The 14,532-nt window shown below is 44.0% G+C and overlaps 1 protein-coding gene across 2 annotated transcripts in view; it reads right to left on the bottom strand.

Moving 5' to 3' along the window:
* The window catches only part of VPS35L (VPS35 endosomal protein sorting factor like), a 147,229-nt gene that overhangs the window by 91,021 nt on the left and 41,676 nt on the right, over nt 1-14,532 (bottom strand). For both annotated transcript variants that reach the window (XM_007986967.3, XM_007986973.3), the window contains exons 9-12: nt 10,085-10,144; nt 3,576-3,672; nt 2,504-2,551; nt 765-858 (exon numbers count right to left, since the gene is read on the bottom strand). In XM_007986967.3, coding sequence (XP_007985158.2) covers nt 765-858; nt 2,504-2,551; nt 3,576-3,672; nt 10,085-10,144 — 299 coding nt within the window. The remainder of the gene's footprint in view (nt 1-764; nt 859-2,503; nt 2,552-3,575; nt 3,673-10,084; nt 10,145-14,532) is intronic.

Raw genomic sequence — 14,532 nt, 5'->3', positions numbered from 1 at the left:
TACTAAAAATACAAAAATTAGCCAGGCGTGGTGGCAGATGCCTGTAATCTCAGCTACCCAGGAGGCTGAGACAGGAGAATCACTTGAACCCAGGAGGTGGAGGCTGCAATGAGCTGAGATGGTGTCACTGCACTCCAGCCTGGGCGACACAGTGAGACTCCATCTCAAAAAAAGAAAGACCACATAACCTCATTGGTTACGTTTTTCCAGACACAAAAAACTTAATGGCTTAGCTGACGCCTCACGGTGCTTTAAAGCAGAGCACGGGCAAGTAATTTCTAATCAGTACCTCTACCTGCTTTCACAGCAGCCACCTAAGCCAGGCCACACAGATCCTGAGGCCTGCCGTCATGTGGGACACTGCTCCCTTGCCAAGCAGAAAACTAATAAAGCAATCAAAGTCAAGACAAAGGAAGAGCATGTTTCAAGTCAATGAAAAGCAACTTGTCAGCCAAAGAGCCCTGGGAGCCTCCTTCGCAGCAAGAATTGAGAAACAATTAATTCTGAAAACCAGTTCATTTGTAAGAAGATGACCTTAAACATTCCCTAATTAGAGCTATGGTAAGTTGGTCTACTTTAAAATTAATTTTTAAAAGAAACCCTACAGTTCTACTTTCTGTGGCAGAGATATGATCTAAAATTAGCCGCTAATAAAGTCCTTCTCTCAATGACTTGTGGGGTGGTGGGGAAGGAGGGCCCTGTGTGAACATTCAAGGAGACGGGCGGCAGCCGTGCCGTCAAGGGTAGTGACTCGCATGGCCTACCCGGCACAGGTAGGCACGGGCGTACACCGACACCAGCGGGTCGCCGATCCCTCTGATCATGCATGTTAACCGGGGCAGGCACTCTGAAATTCCCCTGTGAGAGACAAAAAGAGGCCAGCATTACACTCAACGTGAGAACTCGCTGTTCCTTTATTTTTAAAATAAAGATAAAATAAAAACTTCCTAAATTCGCGAGAGGGGTAGTGTGGGGAGGAAAAATCAAGTTTCAGTAACAAACCAAGGTCAAAGTTTCAGTTTTCTAAGGCAATGTAACAACAGTCTTTCTCTTCTGATACAATTTGTTCATTGAATGATTTATTTCATTGTTATCCTTTGCTCAGTGGTGGAGGCTAACCACATTTTTTCCCCAATCGAGGTCACATTTATTTTATTAATTTTAATAGTTTTTGTCTCCAATTATTTTCCATCGACTGGGCACCCCTTGATCTTCTCTCCACATCTATTTTTGTTTGCCACAGATTTACTGTCCCGTATCCTGTTCCTTCTGTGAATCTCAGGCTGGCATCTGACATCCTCCAACTACCAACAATGTGAATTACGATTTATTTCTCCTGCAATGTATGTCTTCCCTCTGCCTAAGGCATTATCCTCCTCCAACTGGTGAGGCAAAATAACTGTTTCTTCAGTACCCATGTTATTCCCCCAAACTACTCCAGGTATCCCTAGACGCAAATCCAACACATTTGAGATAAATTCTAAATCCAATCAGAAGAGCTATCTGTGGAGCAGCATGAATCAGTCACTCCCGGGCTTCAAGAAATTTATTATCTAGCTATCTAACATGACTCAGCATTTCACCTACTCTGCAGAAAGCAGATCTGGGTCCCCCATGTCCTGTAATTACTCTCAAAACATTGTGATAAATTGAGTAGCATGGACCTAAGCCACTAAGGGCAAAGGCTTCTGCTTCTGACGTCATCATTTTCTTTTTTTTTTATTTTTTTATTTTTTTTATTTTTTTTTGAGACGGAGTCTTGCTCTATTGCCCGGGCTGGAGTGCAGTGGCCGGATCTCAGCTCACTGCAAGCTCCGCCTCCCGGGTTCACGCCATTCTCCTGCCTCAGCCTCCCGAGTAGCGGGGACTACAGGCGCCCGCCACCTCGCCCGGCTAGTTTTTTTTGTGTTTTTAGTAGAGACGGGGTTTCACTGTGTTAGCCAGGATGGTCTCGATCTCCTGACCTCGTGATCCGCCCGTCTCGGCCTCCCAAAGTGCTGGGATTACAGGCTTGAGCCACCGCGCCCGGCCATTTTCATCATCATCAACAGCAGCAGCCAACACAGAGGATGGGCACACCGTGTACCAGGTGTGACTGTCACTGTTGCATGTATGACCTGAAGGACCCCCTCAGACCTCTTCTTAGGGTCATGTTCCCAGGAGAGGAAGCCTGAGGTTCTGGGGCTGTAAATAACCTGCTCAAGACCATACAGCTAGTACCAGTACAGCCAAGATTCAAATCCAGTTGAGCTGATCTTCCATGACCTCCTCAATCAACTTCTCCTGGCTTGAGTTTTCCTCTCCCTAATATGGGGATTAGAATGGTGTCTCTACTTCATTCAGTTTTCATTTGGATTCAACAAGAAAATGCACAGAAGGTACTTAACACACAACATTAAGTATTCAGTGAATAATGGCTACTATTACATTGCCATTATTATCTGTGTACACACAGGAGATTTTGAACAATTTTATGGTTCTAGATTTTACCGAAGAGCCTTACGTTTTGGAGAGGAATTTGTTACATTTCAGGATGGATGCCTCCACGTAACTACAAGAACATCCCGTTAAGGAAGATGTTTTCCAGAAGGTCTACTCCCTATGGAGAAAAGACTAAACAATCCATGAATAAATAGAAGTAGGCAGGTCTTAGGAGACAGGGACCACGATGGCCCTCAACAATCCAGCGAACTAAGGTAGCTTATGGTTTGTTTCTACATATGGTTTTCAAAGTTTCATACTTATCTAAAATAAATTGTGGAAAATGTTACACATTGACTCATAGTTGCATGCTGAAATATAAACGGGGTTTTGAGCACTTCTAATCAATGCTTTATGGGGAAAGAAAGAACTTTAGAGGCTGGGCGCGGTGGCTCACGCCCCAGTACTTTGGGAGGCAGGGGCAGGCGGATCATGAGGTCAGGAGATTGAGACCACCCTTGCTAACACGGTGAAACCCCGTCTCTACTAAAAATACAAAAAAATTAGCTGGGCGTGGTGGCGGGCACCTGTAGTCCCAGCATCTCGGGAGGCTGAGGCAGGAGAATGGCGTGAACTCAGGGGGCAGAGCTTGCAGTGAGCAGAGATTGTGCCACTGCACTCCAGCCTGGGCAACACAGCGAGACTCCGTCTCAAAAAAAAAAAAAAAAAAAAAAAAAAGAAACAACTTTAGATAACTAAGATGCAATTTAGTATAAGCCGAATTCTGTTCTTCAATATTGGCATTTGCCCTGCCAAGCTTGACCCTGTTCTTTCAAGTTCTTGGAATCAGAGAAAATACAAATGTAAAGCATTTTAATTGAGAATTAAGGTGGGAATGTTCCACAAGGAAACAAATGCCTGACACATGGCATCGTGTTCAAAGTAAAAGACAAAAAAACTGGAAAGAGCAAGAGTCCAAGGGTTTCTACAATGTGGCTTGCCCCGTATGTATTTTCAGGCTAGCAACGGTAACGGGACCAAATTTGCAGTAAGAATGTCAGGGCATCCCATCACATGGCTTCTATGAATAGTACAACTCTTTTAGCCTATCTTGAAAATCACCAGACAAAAAAAAGAAAAAAGAAAAAGGATACAATCTTGGAATGAGTTCCCTGATGGAGGCAATCTTGAAAAACCAATTTAGGCATGTTTCCTTGGCCGTGTCATTGGCATTCTCTGGAGAAAAGTGATCTGTAATATAAAAACAAGACCCATCAGCCCTCCTAAATCTCAGGATCTGTGTGAGTCCCCGGATGGGAACACATTACCCTGGAGCAGACAAGGGGGTGACTCCGCCTGTGTCTTTCTTTCCAAATATCACTATTAGGAAGCAACTGATGATAACAATAGTTTCCACAAACACAGGCTTTCTAAGTGCCAAGTGTTGTTCACAGTGCTTTACAGACAGCTCACCTGATCCCACAGAGCAACCCCCTGAGGAATGTACTTTTATTATCTTATTTTACAGATGCAGAGTCCAAGGCACAGAGGAATGCAGTGACTCACCCACGGCACACAGCAAGCAAATGTAAGAGCTGGAATGCAACCCAGGCAGTCGCGGCCGACATTCTTAGCCACTGCCTCTAATATAATCCAGAGGTTCTTGGTTACCTCCCGGTAACTATGACAACATTGCTGAGAATTCCAGATGCTTTAGGGAACTGCGACTGCAACATGAAATGTGATCTGAGCTTTTGCTCTACACATCACAATGGGCCAGAGGAAGGTAAAGCAAGGCCCCTGAGGTGAGAAACCAGCCAGAATTATGTCGCTGGCTCATGACTGGCTCCAAGACGAGTCACCTTGTGAAACTGCCAGTTTACTCCATTAGCTATTGTCCTCCTCTTTAATAAAAGAACTCGCATTGTCCTGCAGGACACAGGGCCATCCTTGCAGTTAGGTGTGGTCACGTGGGTCAGTTCTGGTCCCAGGATATAGAAATAGAAGGGCAACTTCTGAGAAGTGTCTTTAAGAGAAGGGGCTTGCCTTCCCTCACTCCTTCTTCCTGCTCACTGACTGGAATGCAGACATGACAGCTGGAACCTCTGCAGCCATACTGACTATGAGAGCAGCAAGATAGAAGTGAGGGTCGTTGGCACCAAGGGCTAGCTGGCCCATCAGCCCTGACCTTCATTACTGTTACTTTGAGTTTTCTGGAACTGGAACCCAAGCTTGATTTTGACATACATATTTTTAAACAGCAGAAATTTATTTCTCACAGTGCTGGACTTGACATACATCGTAAGCAATGGAAGAGAATATGGAGAAATGAAAGAAAAAACACAAAACGTATCAACACCATGAAGGCCACTGTTAAACTCTCACATGGAAATGATTTCTTCTAAATGATTTTGGCAAAGATTAGAGCTCCATCTCACCACTGGATGTTTTATACTTTTAGGATTAATTCAAAAAGGGAGAAGCTGGCCAGGCACTGTGGCTCACACCTGTAGTCCCAGCTACTTGGAAGGTTGAGGTGGGAGGATCAATAGAGCCCAGCAGTTTGAGGCTGCAGTGAGCTACGTTCGAGCCACTGCACTCCAGCCTGGGCAGAGCAAGACAGAGTAAGATAGAGCAAGACCTTGTCTCTAAAAAATGAATAAATAAATTAAAAGGGAGAAGTTAATTACTTTAATATAGCAAATGATTCTTAACTCGTTGGCTCTCATCCTGTTTTGCAATGAGTCATTTTCATCCCTGGTTCTGTCACTTGGTGGTACATGAAGGTGATCAAAATTCCTATAGAATCAGCAAAAAAAGATAAATCTCTAGGTACTTCTCTAGCAGAGAACAGTCACTAATCACAACTGCAGATATTTTGAAATTGCAATCTCCTCAGTCTATTTTTGGCTGGCTGGCATGCTTCATTCACTTGAGAACTATTTGCTTACCATTTTCAAAAGGATGGGAAATGACCATTTTCCCCTTTTTGGCCTAGATCTCTACACATGAAGTAACTTTTTTTTTCTACTTTCAAGAGATCCAGACAGGAAAAGATAGCAGTTATTCTTACATTCATTTGTCAATCTTCTCTTTGGGGACTGGGAGGAGCAGTGTTAATTTCCCTTCATATGACTGAATCTTGTGGCTTAAAATCCAAAAGCAAAAATAGGTCTCTGAGGTCATCTATAAAATCTCTCACTCTCTAGTTGAAGGAACTGAGATTCAGCGAAGGCTAAAACAAACTGGTTCAGGTTGCCTGAAAGAGTTGGAAATCAGGCTAAAGGCAGGCTGCCCTGCATACACACATTGACTGCAAGCTAGACGACAATCTGTATACACCAGTACAGAATTCTTTAGGCTTTCCTTCCAGCTCAAGGAATAATTTAGGAAAAGGATTCTGTTATGCAGGACTTTAAGATCTTACAGTAAACTAAGTACTATATTCCTTTACTTCATGTGTTCGACACAAATGCCTTAAGGGCCAACTAAAGGTGGTGTTCTAGGATTTGGGGAGATAACAGTGCACAAGGTAGATCCTATCTTCCTAAAACTTACGTTCCAGTCGGGGGAGACAAATGACAAACAGGAAAGAGAATAAGCAGGCAAACAAATAAGATAATATCTAACAGCACTATTAAAGATACTAAACTAGGTATTGGAATAAAGAGTGACTTGAGTGAGATTTAGGGGAAGGGGCTCATTAGATGCAGTGGTCAGAGAAGGCTCCCACAGAGGCGGTATTTGAGCTGAGCCCTGAATTATGAAAGGGAGCCAGCCATGCCTAGATGTGGAAGAAATACATTCCAGGGAGAGAAAACAGCAAATGCAAGGCCCTGAGGTAGGTATAACCTCACTATGGTCAAAGAACAAAAAGCAAGCCAATTTGCTGAGCAGAAAGGGGTGCAGCCAGCATCACAAGCCAGTTCACACAGGGCGAAAGCCTTGGTGAGGAGTTTGAGAGTTTTTCTAAACATAATGGAAACCCCCTGAAGGGTTCTGAGCACAGGAATGGCATGACACGACACGGTTTATACTTTAGCACATGGGCTGCTACATGGGGACTCCTTCAAAATCCGGAAATCAATTCAGAAGACACTTCAATATAACAAAGAACAGAGATTCTCTTTCTAGCTCCCACTTATTTTTCTTTTATGGTGCTGCTTTTTTTCAAACCTGAACTTCTGTGGATATTTTAAGAGGCGGCAGGAGACCAATGAGTCTAGTTCTTTCATTTATTTGCCAAGTCTCTGCCCAGAGGTCTCTTTACGTAACAGTGTTATAGGGATTGGCACCATCTTAGCTGGCATGTGCTGGAAAGGCCAGGTCGGTCAAGGCCACTGCTTATCCCAATGTGGCCCACATCAGCCACAGGGGAAAACTGAAGATGGGAGTGCTGAGAAGATGATGATGGGAACCATAATACAATAAACCCAAATTATTTATCCCAAGCTGGAAAGAAAATGATTTGACTTCTCAGAGTCAATGGCCTCTCTATGTATATGCTGGATTAAGGACTGTTGGGAAAAAAATGACCACATCTAGTAGTGTGTACTTTTCCTGAACCCAAAAGACACTGTATCTTTCTCAACTCCAAAGAGCTATACCTTAGTTAAAACTCCCGAAGGCAAAGGGCTCAAGTAGGAAATTCACCCAACAGAACTTGATTTAAATGGAAAGAATGAGTACAAATGCCACCAAATTTCTCTTTGCACATAATCTCTTTGGGCAGAATTCTGCACAGGAGATTTCTAAAGCTTTCATGATAATTATACTTAAGAGTCATTCCTCAGATCACCAACAACTTTGAAAAACAGAATCTACTGTTCTTTTCAGGTTCTTGGAACTGGAGCGAACACAAGCAGATGAAGATTTTAGCTAAAAGGAAAACAAACAATGATATCATTTAAAGAAAAAAAAACAAATGATTTGCTTTGCTCAAGGTCAAAAATAGTTAGTTGGAGAGGGAAGAATTTTAGTGATGAAAGTGCTATAATTAACATATCTAAACAAGGACTCATCTGTTGTTTTGAACTTTTAAGTTTAGGCAGGGAGTTAGTTATTAGTAATTTTTCCTTAATTGGCCCTAAAATGTTGTCTGTATAGTCACTGAAGACTGGAAGAAAGGAAGATTACTGCAGTAGAGGCAAACTCAAATGCCCCTGGGGGCCAGGAAGGTAAATATGAAAATTTTTAAGAGGTTGGGTACACAACAATAGGAAGAACTAGAGCCTGTATCAAAAATCATTTTTTTTAAGTGCTGTTGTTGCCAAAAAAAATCTATTTTGATTCATTCCCACCTGTTGGCTCAAGTTTGCTGCCAATGGTATATAGCATGCTATGTGCTGGCAAGTGTGAATTGAATAAATGGATTCGGCCGGGTGTGGTGGCTCATGCCTGTAATCCCAGCACTTGGGGAGGCTGAGGCGGGCAGATCACCTGAGGTCAGGAGTTCAAGACCAGCCTGGCCAACAAGATAAAACCCCATCTCTACTAAAAATACAAAAATTAGCTGGGTGTGGTGGTGCACACCTGTAATACCAGCTACTTGGGAGGCTGAGGCAGGAGAATCGCTTGAACCCAGGAGGTGGAGGTTGCAGTGAGCCAAGATTGTCATTGCCCTCCAGCCTGGGCAACAAGAGCGAAACTCTGTCTCAAAAATAAATAAATAAATAAGCAAACAATTCAGATTTCCCAAATCCTCAAGCCAGCGGAGAAGGCCTTTCCTTTCCACTTGGGCTGGCCTCTGCCTGCCTGTCCCGGATCACTGACTCCAACCCTGAGATGGCCAGAACATGGGAGGAGCTGCTGAAAAACATCATCACAGGTATGATGCAGTGGCATGGAGGATCCCAAAGAAAAACCACGTGAGCCACATTAAAAAGGTGAAAAATTGAGGAAATTAATTTTAATCATGTACTTGAACCCAATTCATCCAGAATACCATTTCAACATGTAGTCAACATAAACACTATTAGTGAGCTACTTTACTGTCTTTTACTTGTACTGAGTCTCTGAAATCCAGCGTCTTTTTAAATAGTTACGTCGCATCTCAATTTGGACTGGCCACACCTCAAGCGCTCAAGAGCAACACGTGGCCAGTGGCTGCTGTACTGGACAATGTAGGTGCAGCGCGAAGAGCAAGGCTCTCAGTAGCTGGTGGCAGAGCTCTGGGCAAGACCCTTCCATACTGGGTCTGCCCATCTCTGATGAAACAAGACGGGTCCTAAAAGAACTTTGAGGCCTAAAAGCCTGGAGAGTTCTGTCTCTTTCCGACAAATGTGCACATTAAATAGTATTAAAAAGACAGACCAAGCACAGTGGCGCATGCCTACAATCCCAGCACTTTGGGAGGCTGAGGTGGGAGGATCACTTGGGCCCAGAAGTTTGAGAGCTGCTTGGGTAACATAGGGAGACCCTGTGTCTACAAAGATGAAAAGTAAAAATATTAAATAGAAAAAATAAAAATAAAAAAGGGCCAAGCACAGTTGCTCATGCCTATAATCCCAGCACTTTGGGAGGCCAAGGCAGATGAATCACTTGAGGTCAGGAGTTTGAGACTAGCCTGGCCAACATGGTAAAAACCCCATCTCTACTAAAAATGCAAAAATTAGCCAGGTATGGTGGCAGGCACCAGGAGTCCCAGCTACTCAGGAGGGTGAAGCAGGAGAATCACTTGAATCTGGGAGGTGAAGGCTGCAGCGAGCTGAGATCGCGCCACTGCACTCCAGCCTGGGTGACAGAGCAAGAGTCCATCTCAAAAAAAATAAATAAAGATAGATTGATTGACTAATGGACAGACAGGAAGCAGAAGAGAGAAAAGGAGAGGGTGGGAGAGGAGGAGGGAGAGGAAGAGAGAAGAAGGAGAAGGGGAAGCAGGAATAAAGGAAAGAGGAAAGAAGGAAGAATATAGGTCAGGTTACAGGTTACTGTCACAAACACCTTCTATTCACCTCCTGGGAAGCCCCACTGCAGGAGCAGAGGGAAGTGGAGTGGCAGTGGAGCAAGCTGGTTACTCTAGCTTGGACAGATGAGAACGTTTTCTTATAGGCGTGCTCGGAAGTTAAAAAGAGGAATAAAGGCAAAGGATGCTGCGGCCGAGAGTCCTGCATTGCCAGACATATCATTCTTACCATTCATATGACAAAAGAAATTCATCATCCACTTGTCCCATTATAACCTCCAGGGAATTTAAACTTGATTGACAGTCAATTTAATGCAAAATTATTTAGGTATAGATTGTGAATTCAAAGCATCAATTACTATCGATCTATTTGACATCGTTCTTTAATATAAAGTCGTTTTTGCTTTTTTTTTTTCCCCAAGCAATTTGCTTCTTAGGAGGGAACGATACACAGGAAAAATATTAAAGTCAAGCAGCAGAGGAAAATATGTTGATGTGAAAGTTCAGCTGAATCTAACTGTGATGCCTTTCCGTTCTTGCAGATTCAAATTACTTGCCTTAGTTCCTACACAGGCCATTTAGAAACCTTCTAATGTTTTTAGAAGACTGAGATGATCAGAAATCTTCAAAGGTGTTTCTTTTACTTGAACATACCCCAAATTAAAAACTTTATCAAGCTTCAGCGAATCCTGACTCAATAAAAGCCTTCTAGTCCTGACTCTAGGCAGGATGACACCCCAGGAACAGCTGAGACATTACCTGGTAAGACACTGCGGTTATCCACACACATGGAAAAGATGCGCTCGTACACGAGCTTTCCTGGGAGGAAAAGGACAGATGGTGTTAGTATCACACTCTTCAGGAGCAAACAGTAAATAAATGTTTGTTAATTAGAGACCCAGAGCGATTATCTCCCAGACAGGCTTCAACTTGTGATGGTATGCTGCCACCTGGTGGGACAGATTTTAAGACACATTTCTTTTGTTTTTAGTTTTTCCAGTAGACTTTTACTTTCTTTGAAAGGCAGGAAAGTGAAAGTTTTACTCTTTGGAGTCTAAAAGAGTCTCAAGTATCTCCATCCACTCAGACGATGGCCCACATTCCATGCTAGGCCAGAGGTGAAAACGGGCAGCCCGTGGGCTGAATCCAGCCTGTGACCAGTTATGCGTGGCCACACCACAACAGCCCACAAAGTGTTTTAACATTTTTTGGATTGGTTACCAACAGGTAAAAACTGGGAGAGGCTGAACATAGTGGCTCACACCTGTAATCCTAGCACTTTGGGAAGCCGACACAGGAGGACTGCTTGAGCCCAGGAGTTCAAGAGCAGCCTGGGCAACACTGTGAGACCGGGAATGTACAAAAAATTTAAAAATTAGCCAGGCATGGCAGCACATGCCTGTAGTTTCAGCTACTCAGGAGGCTGAGGTGGGAGGATTGCTTGAGCCCAGGAGTTCAAGGCTGCAGTGAGCCATGATCACCCACTGCCCTCCTGCCTGGGTGAGAGAGCAAGACCGGTCTCAAAAACTAAAACTAAAACAAACTCTACAACTTGGGAGAACTCACATGCCATATTTTCTCCTTCTTCACATAAAATATGCTAAAAATGTGGCCATATCTCTATAGAATAATACAGCTAGGGCAAATTAGTAGCTGCCCCTTGAAATGGCATATATACTAACCAGTTTGCCACAGTCTCCACCACCCCCTACCATCTCTCATCATCAGTGTGCTTTTCACTCTTTTATGTGACCTGCCTGGTCCCTAGAAGCATCAGATTTTGAGATTCAACTAGAATTCAAGTTCCACAAAGGCAGAGATCTGTGCTTGCTTTGTTCACTGACTGGCACACAGAGGGTACTCAATACTTGTTAGATGGATGAACATATTAGACGTTTTGCAGGTCACAGGTCACTTTCTTGATGACTCATCTTTGCCATTGTAGCACAAAAGTGGCCACAATGTGCAAACAAATGGATGTGGCTGTGTTCTGATAAAACTCTACACAACAGGTGGGCAGCCTGGACCCCTAAACTGGTACCAAAAGTGTTATTTTGGAAAATGTTATCAATATGTGGAGGTAAAAAATTACAGTTCTTTGGGAGGCCGAGACAGGCGGATCACGAGGTCAGGAGATCGAAACCATCCTGGCTAACACAGTGAAACCCCGTCTCTACTAAAAAAATACAAAAAACTAGCCGGGCGAGGTGGCGGGCGCCTGTAGTCCCAGCTACTCGGGAGGCTGAGGCAGGAGAATGGCGTAAACCCAGGAGGCGGAGCTTGCAGTGAGCTGAGATCCGGCCACTACACTCCAGCCTGGGCGACAGAGCGAGACTCCGTCTCAAAAAAAAAAAAAAAAATTACAGTTCTTATTCATTTTCTAAGCTCTCCTAAGTCACCTTCAATGTGAAAGTATTTCCCTCTACGTTTTTTTTTTTTTTTCATAGCCGCTTTATTCAGGGCAGTAAAGGATAACACAGCTTGTCCATACACGGAAAAAGAGACAGGAAAATACAAAGATCATTTCAGGTCAAAGAACGTGAGATCAAATGATATCAAGAGATGACACAGTGTTAGGGTTAAGTGAAGGAAGCCAGCCAAGCTAAAAGGTACCACTCAGGTGCTTCTCCCAGTATGGACCACCTGCCTAAATACCTACCTACATTCATTCATTCAGACAGGGCCTCATTCTGTCACTAGGCTGCAGTGCAGTGGTGTGATCACAGCACACTACATACAGCCTCCACCTCCTGGGCTCAAGCAATCCTCCCACCTCAGCCTCCTATGTAGCTGGGACCATAGGCATGCACTGCCATGCTTGACTAATTATTTTTCTGTAGACATGGGATTTCCCTATGTTCCCAGCCCAAGCTGGTCTCGAACTCCTGGGCTCAAGTGATCTGTGTGCCTTGGCCTCCCAAAGTGTTGGGATTATAGGTGTGAGTCACCACGCCTGGCCTTGGACCACCTACATTAAAATTTCCTAATGACACTTGTTGAAAATGCAGATTCCTGGGACCACCTTATAGCTACCGGAAAAGAGTATTTTTATAGCCAGGCACAGTGGTGCACACATGTAGTCCCAGCTACTTGAGAGGCAGAGATAGAAGCTATGATTGTGCCGCTGTACACAACAGAGTGAGACACTGTCTCAAAAAAAAAAGTATTTTGGAGGATGAGGACTAGGAATATGGATTTTTGAATAACCTTGCTGGGAAATCCTTATACACGCTGAAGTGTGAGAACCACCGATTTAGGCAGACACCAGTGGGGTCTCTGAGCTAAAACTTGCCTTGCCTCTGGAATCTACAGAAACAGCAACAAACCTCCCTCTTCCCTCTGAGCCAGTGCTTCTCCAACTGGGCTGCAGACTCCAAGCACCTGGGACTCTTGAAAATCTGTGGATGTCTGTGTCCATCCTCACAAGTCCTCATATAAATGGTTTGGATGCAGCTGGGACTTTGTGGGTGTTTTTAAAGCTCCCCAGGTGATTTCAATGTGCAGCGAAGTATGAGAAGCACTGCTCCAAACCACTGGCTCCATTCAGAAGACCCTGGAAGGCCTTAGAGAACAAACCCCAGTTCTCAAAGCCACCTGCTTTTTTCCTCCTGGCAGAACGTGCTTTCCTTATCAGGGGCTATGGGTTCCCTACAGCCACACCTCGTGTAGAGAGATGCCTCCCCTGGGATGACCCCAGAACCCTGGCATTAGGGATGCATGCAATGTCACCTTGGACCATCACACAGCAAACCACGCTAGGCGGCTGCATAACTTCTCACCTCCCATGGTGCACAGAATGAACCCAGCACAAAACACCTTTATTTCCTACACAAAAGTTGCCATCCCTCTAAAACTAGCTTTCTTAAAAAAAAAACAAAAAACAAAAAACAAAAAAAAAAAATTCATCTCCACATTCTTTTTTACTTTATTTACTTTATTTTTTTTTTTAGAGACAGAGTCTTGCTCTGTCACCCAGGCTGGAGTGCAGTGGGGCAATCAGAGCTCACTGCAGCCTCAACTACCTGGGCTCTGGGGATCCTCCCACCTCTGCGTCCTGAGTAGCTGGGACCATAGGCACACACCACCATGCTTGGCTATCTTTTAAATTTTTCGTAGAGACTAGGTCTCACCATGTTGCTCAGGCTGGTCTCGAACTCCTGGGCTCAAGCAATCCTTCTGCCCTGGCTTCCCAAAGTGCTGGGATTACAGATACGAGCCACTGTACTGGGCCTCACTTTCATATTTTAAGAACCCTTTAACTACAAAATTATTTTTACTGAAAAAAGCTATTTGTCTATTGTTGAGCTAGAAGACAACTATTCTGAGAAACAACGCTTGATCCTAGATTTATTTCCTGTCTTGATTTGCTTTCTTATAAATCAAAGACACTAAAATAGATAAATAATAACAGTGGTAACAGCTAGCATTTTCTGAGCACTTACTTTGTGCCAAGCACTATTCAAAGTCATTGACTCTAATCCTGCCAGCAAACTCTTAGAAGAGGAAAGACATTATACTTCCTATGAATCCTCTTATTTAATCTTCTCCAGAAACCCTTGGAGGCAGGGTCTACGATAGCCCCATTCTACAGGCGGAGAAACTGAGGCTCAAGTTCATACAACCCTGAAAGAGGAGACACAGGCATTGAAGCCAGAAGCCGACCTCTATATCCAATGCCTCTAGTGAAATCCCAACAGAAACCAGGCACACGTCTTCCCACTGTGCATGCCAGTCTCTGTGGATGCTGGGGCCCTAGTCTGCATCCCTGGCACAGCAAGATGCTCTGACCCTCTTGTGAACAATGTCAACAACCATGAAACACCTGTCCCTGTACTGTCAAGCATCTTCTTTTAGAGCAGAGTAATGACCATGTGCAGAAAAATGGAGCTCAGGACTCCACATTTCCACCAAGCAAGTCAGGGTTTCACTCTTTTTTTTTTTTTTTACAAAGCATACACTCATTAGCCCCAAACCTTAACAAAGACTCTTTGAGGACCTGTCCATGCAGACTGCCTCAACAGTCCTGAGGAATATTATTCACAATAGACTTAAACAACAGCACCCTGGGAACACCATTCTGAAGTGGAGAGGAAGGACGGGGACCTGGGGCAGTGCTGAAAGCAGCTACTTTGTGTGAATGTTTGGTTTTGAATAGGTAAAACATTCCCATGGTTCAAAATTCAAAAAGGCTGCAGAAGGTACCAAGT

The sequence above is a fragment of the Chlorocebus sabaeus genome, chromosome 5 (assembly GCF_047675955.1).
Source record: "Chlorocebus sabaeus isolate Y175 chromosome 5, mChlSab1.0.hap1, whole genome shotgun sequence".
Classification (NCBI taxonomy): Eukaryota; Metazoa; Chordata; class Mammalia; order Primates; family Cercopithecidae; genus Chlorocebus; species Chlorocebus sabaeus.
Note: the sequence above shows the minus strand (reverse complement) of the source record. Positions and strands in the feature narration are given on the sequence as shown.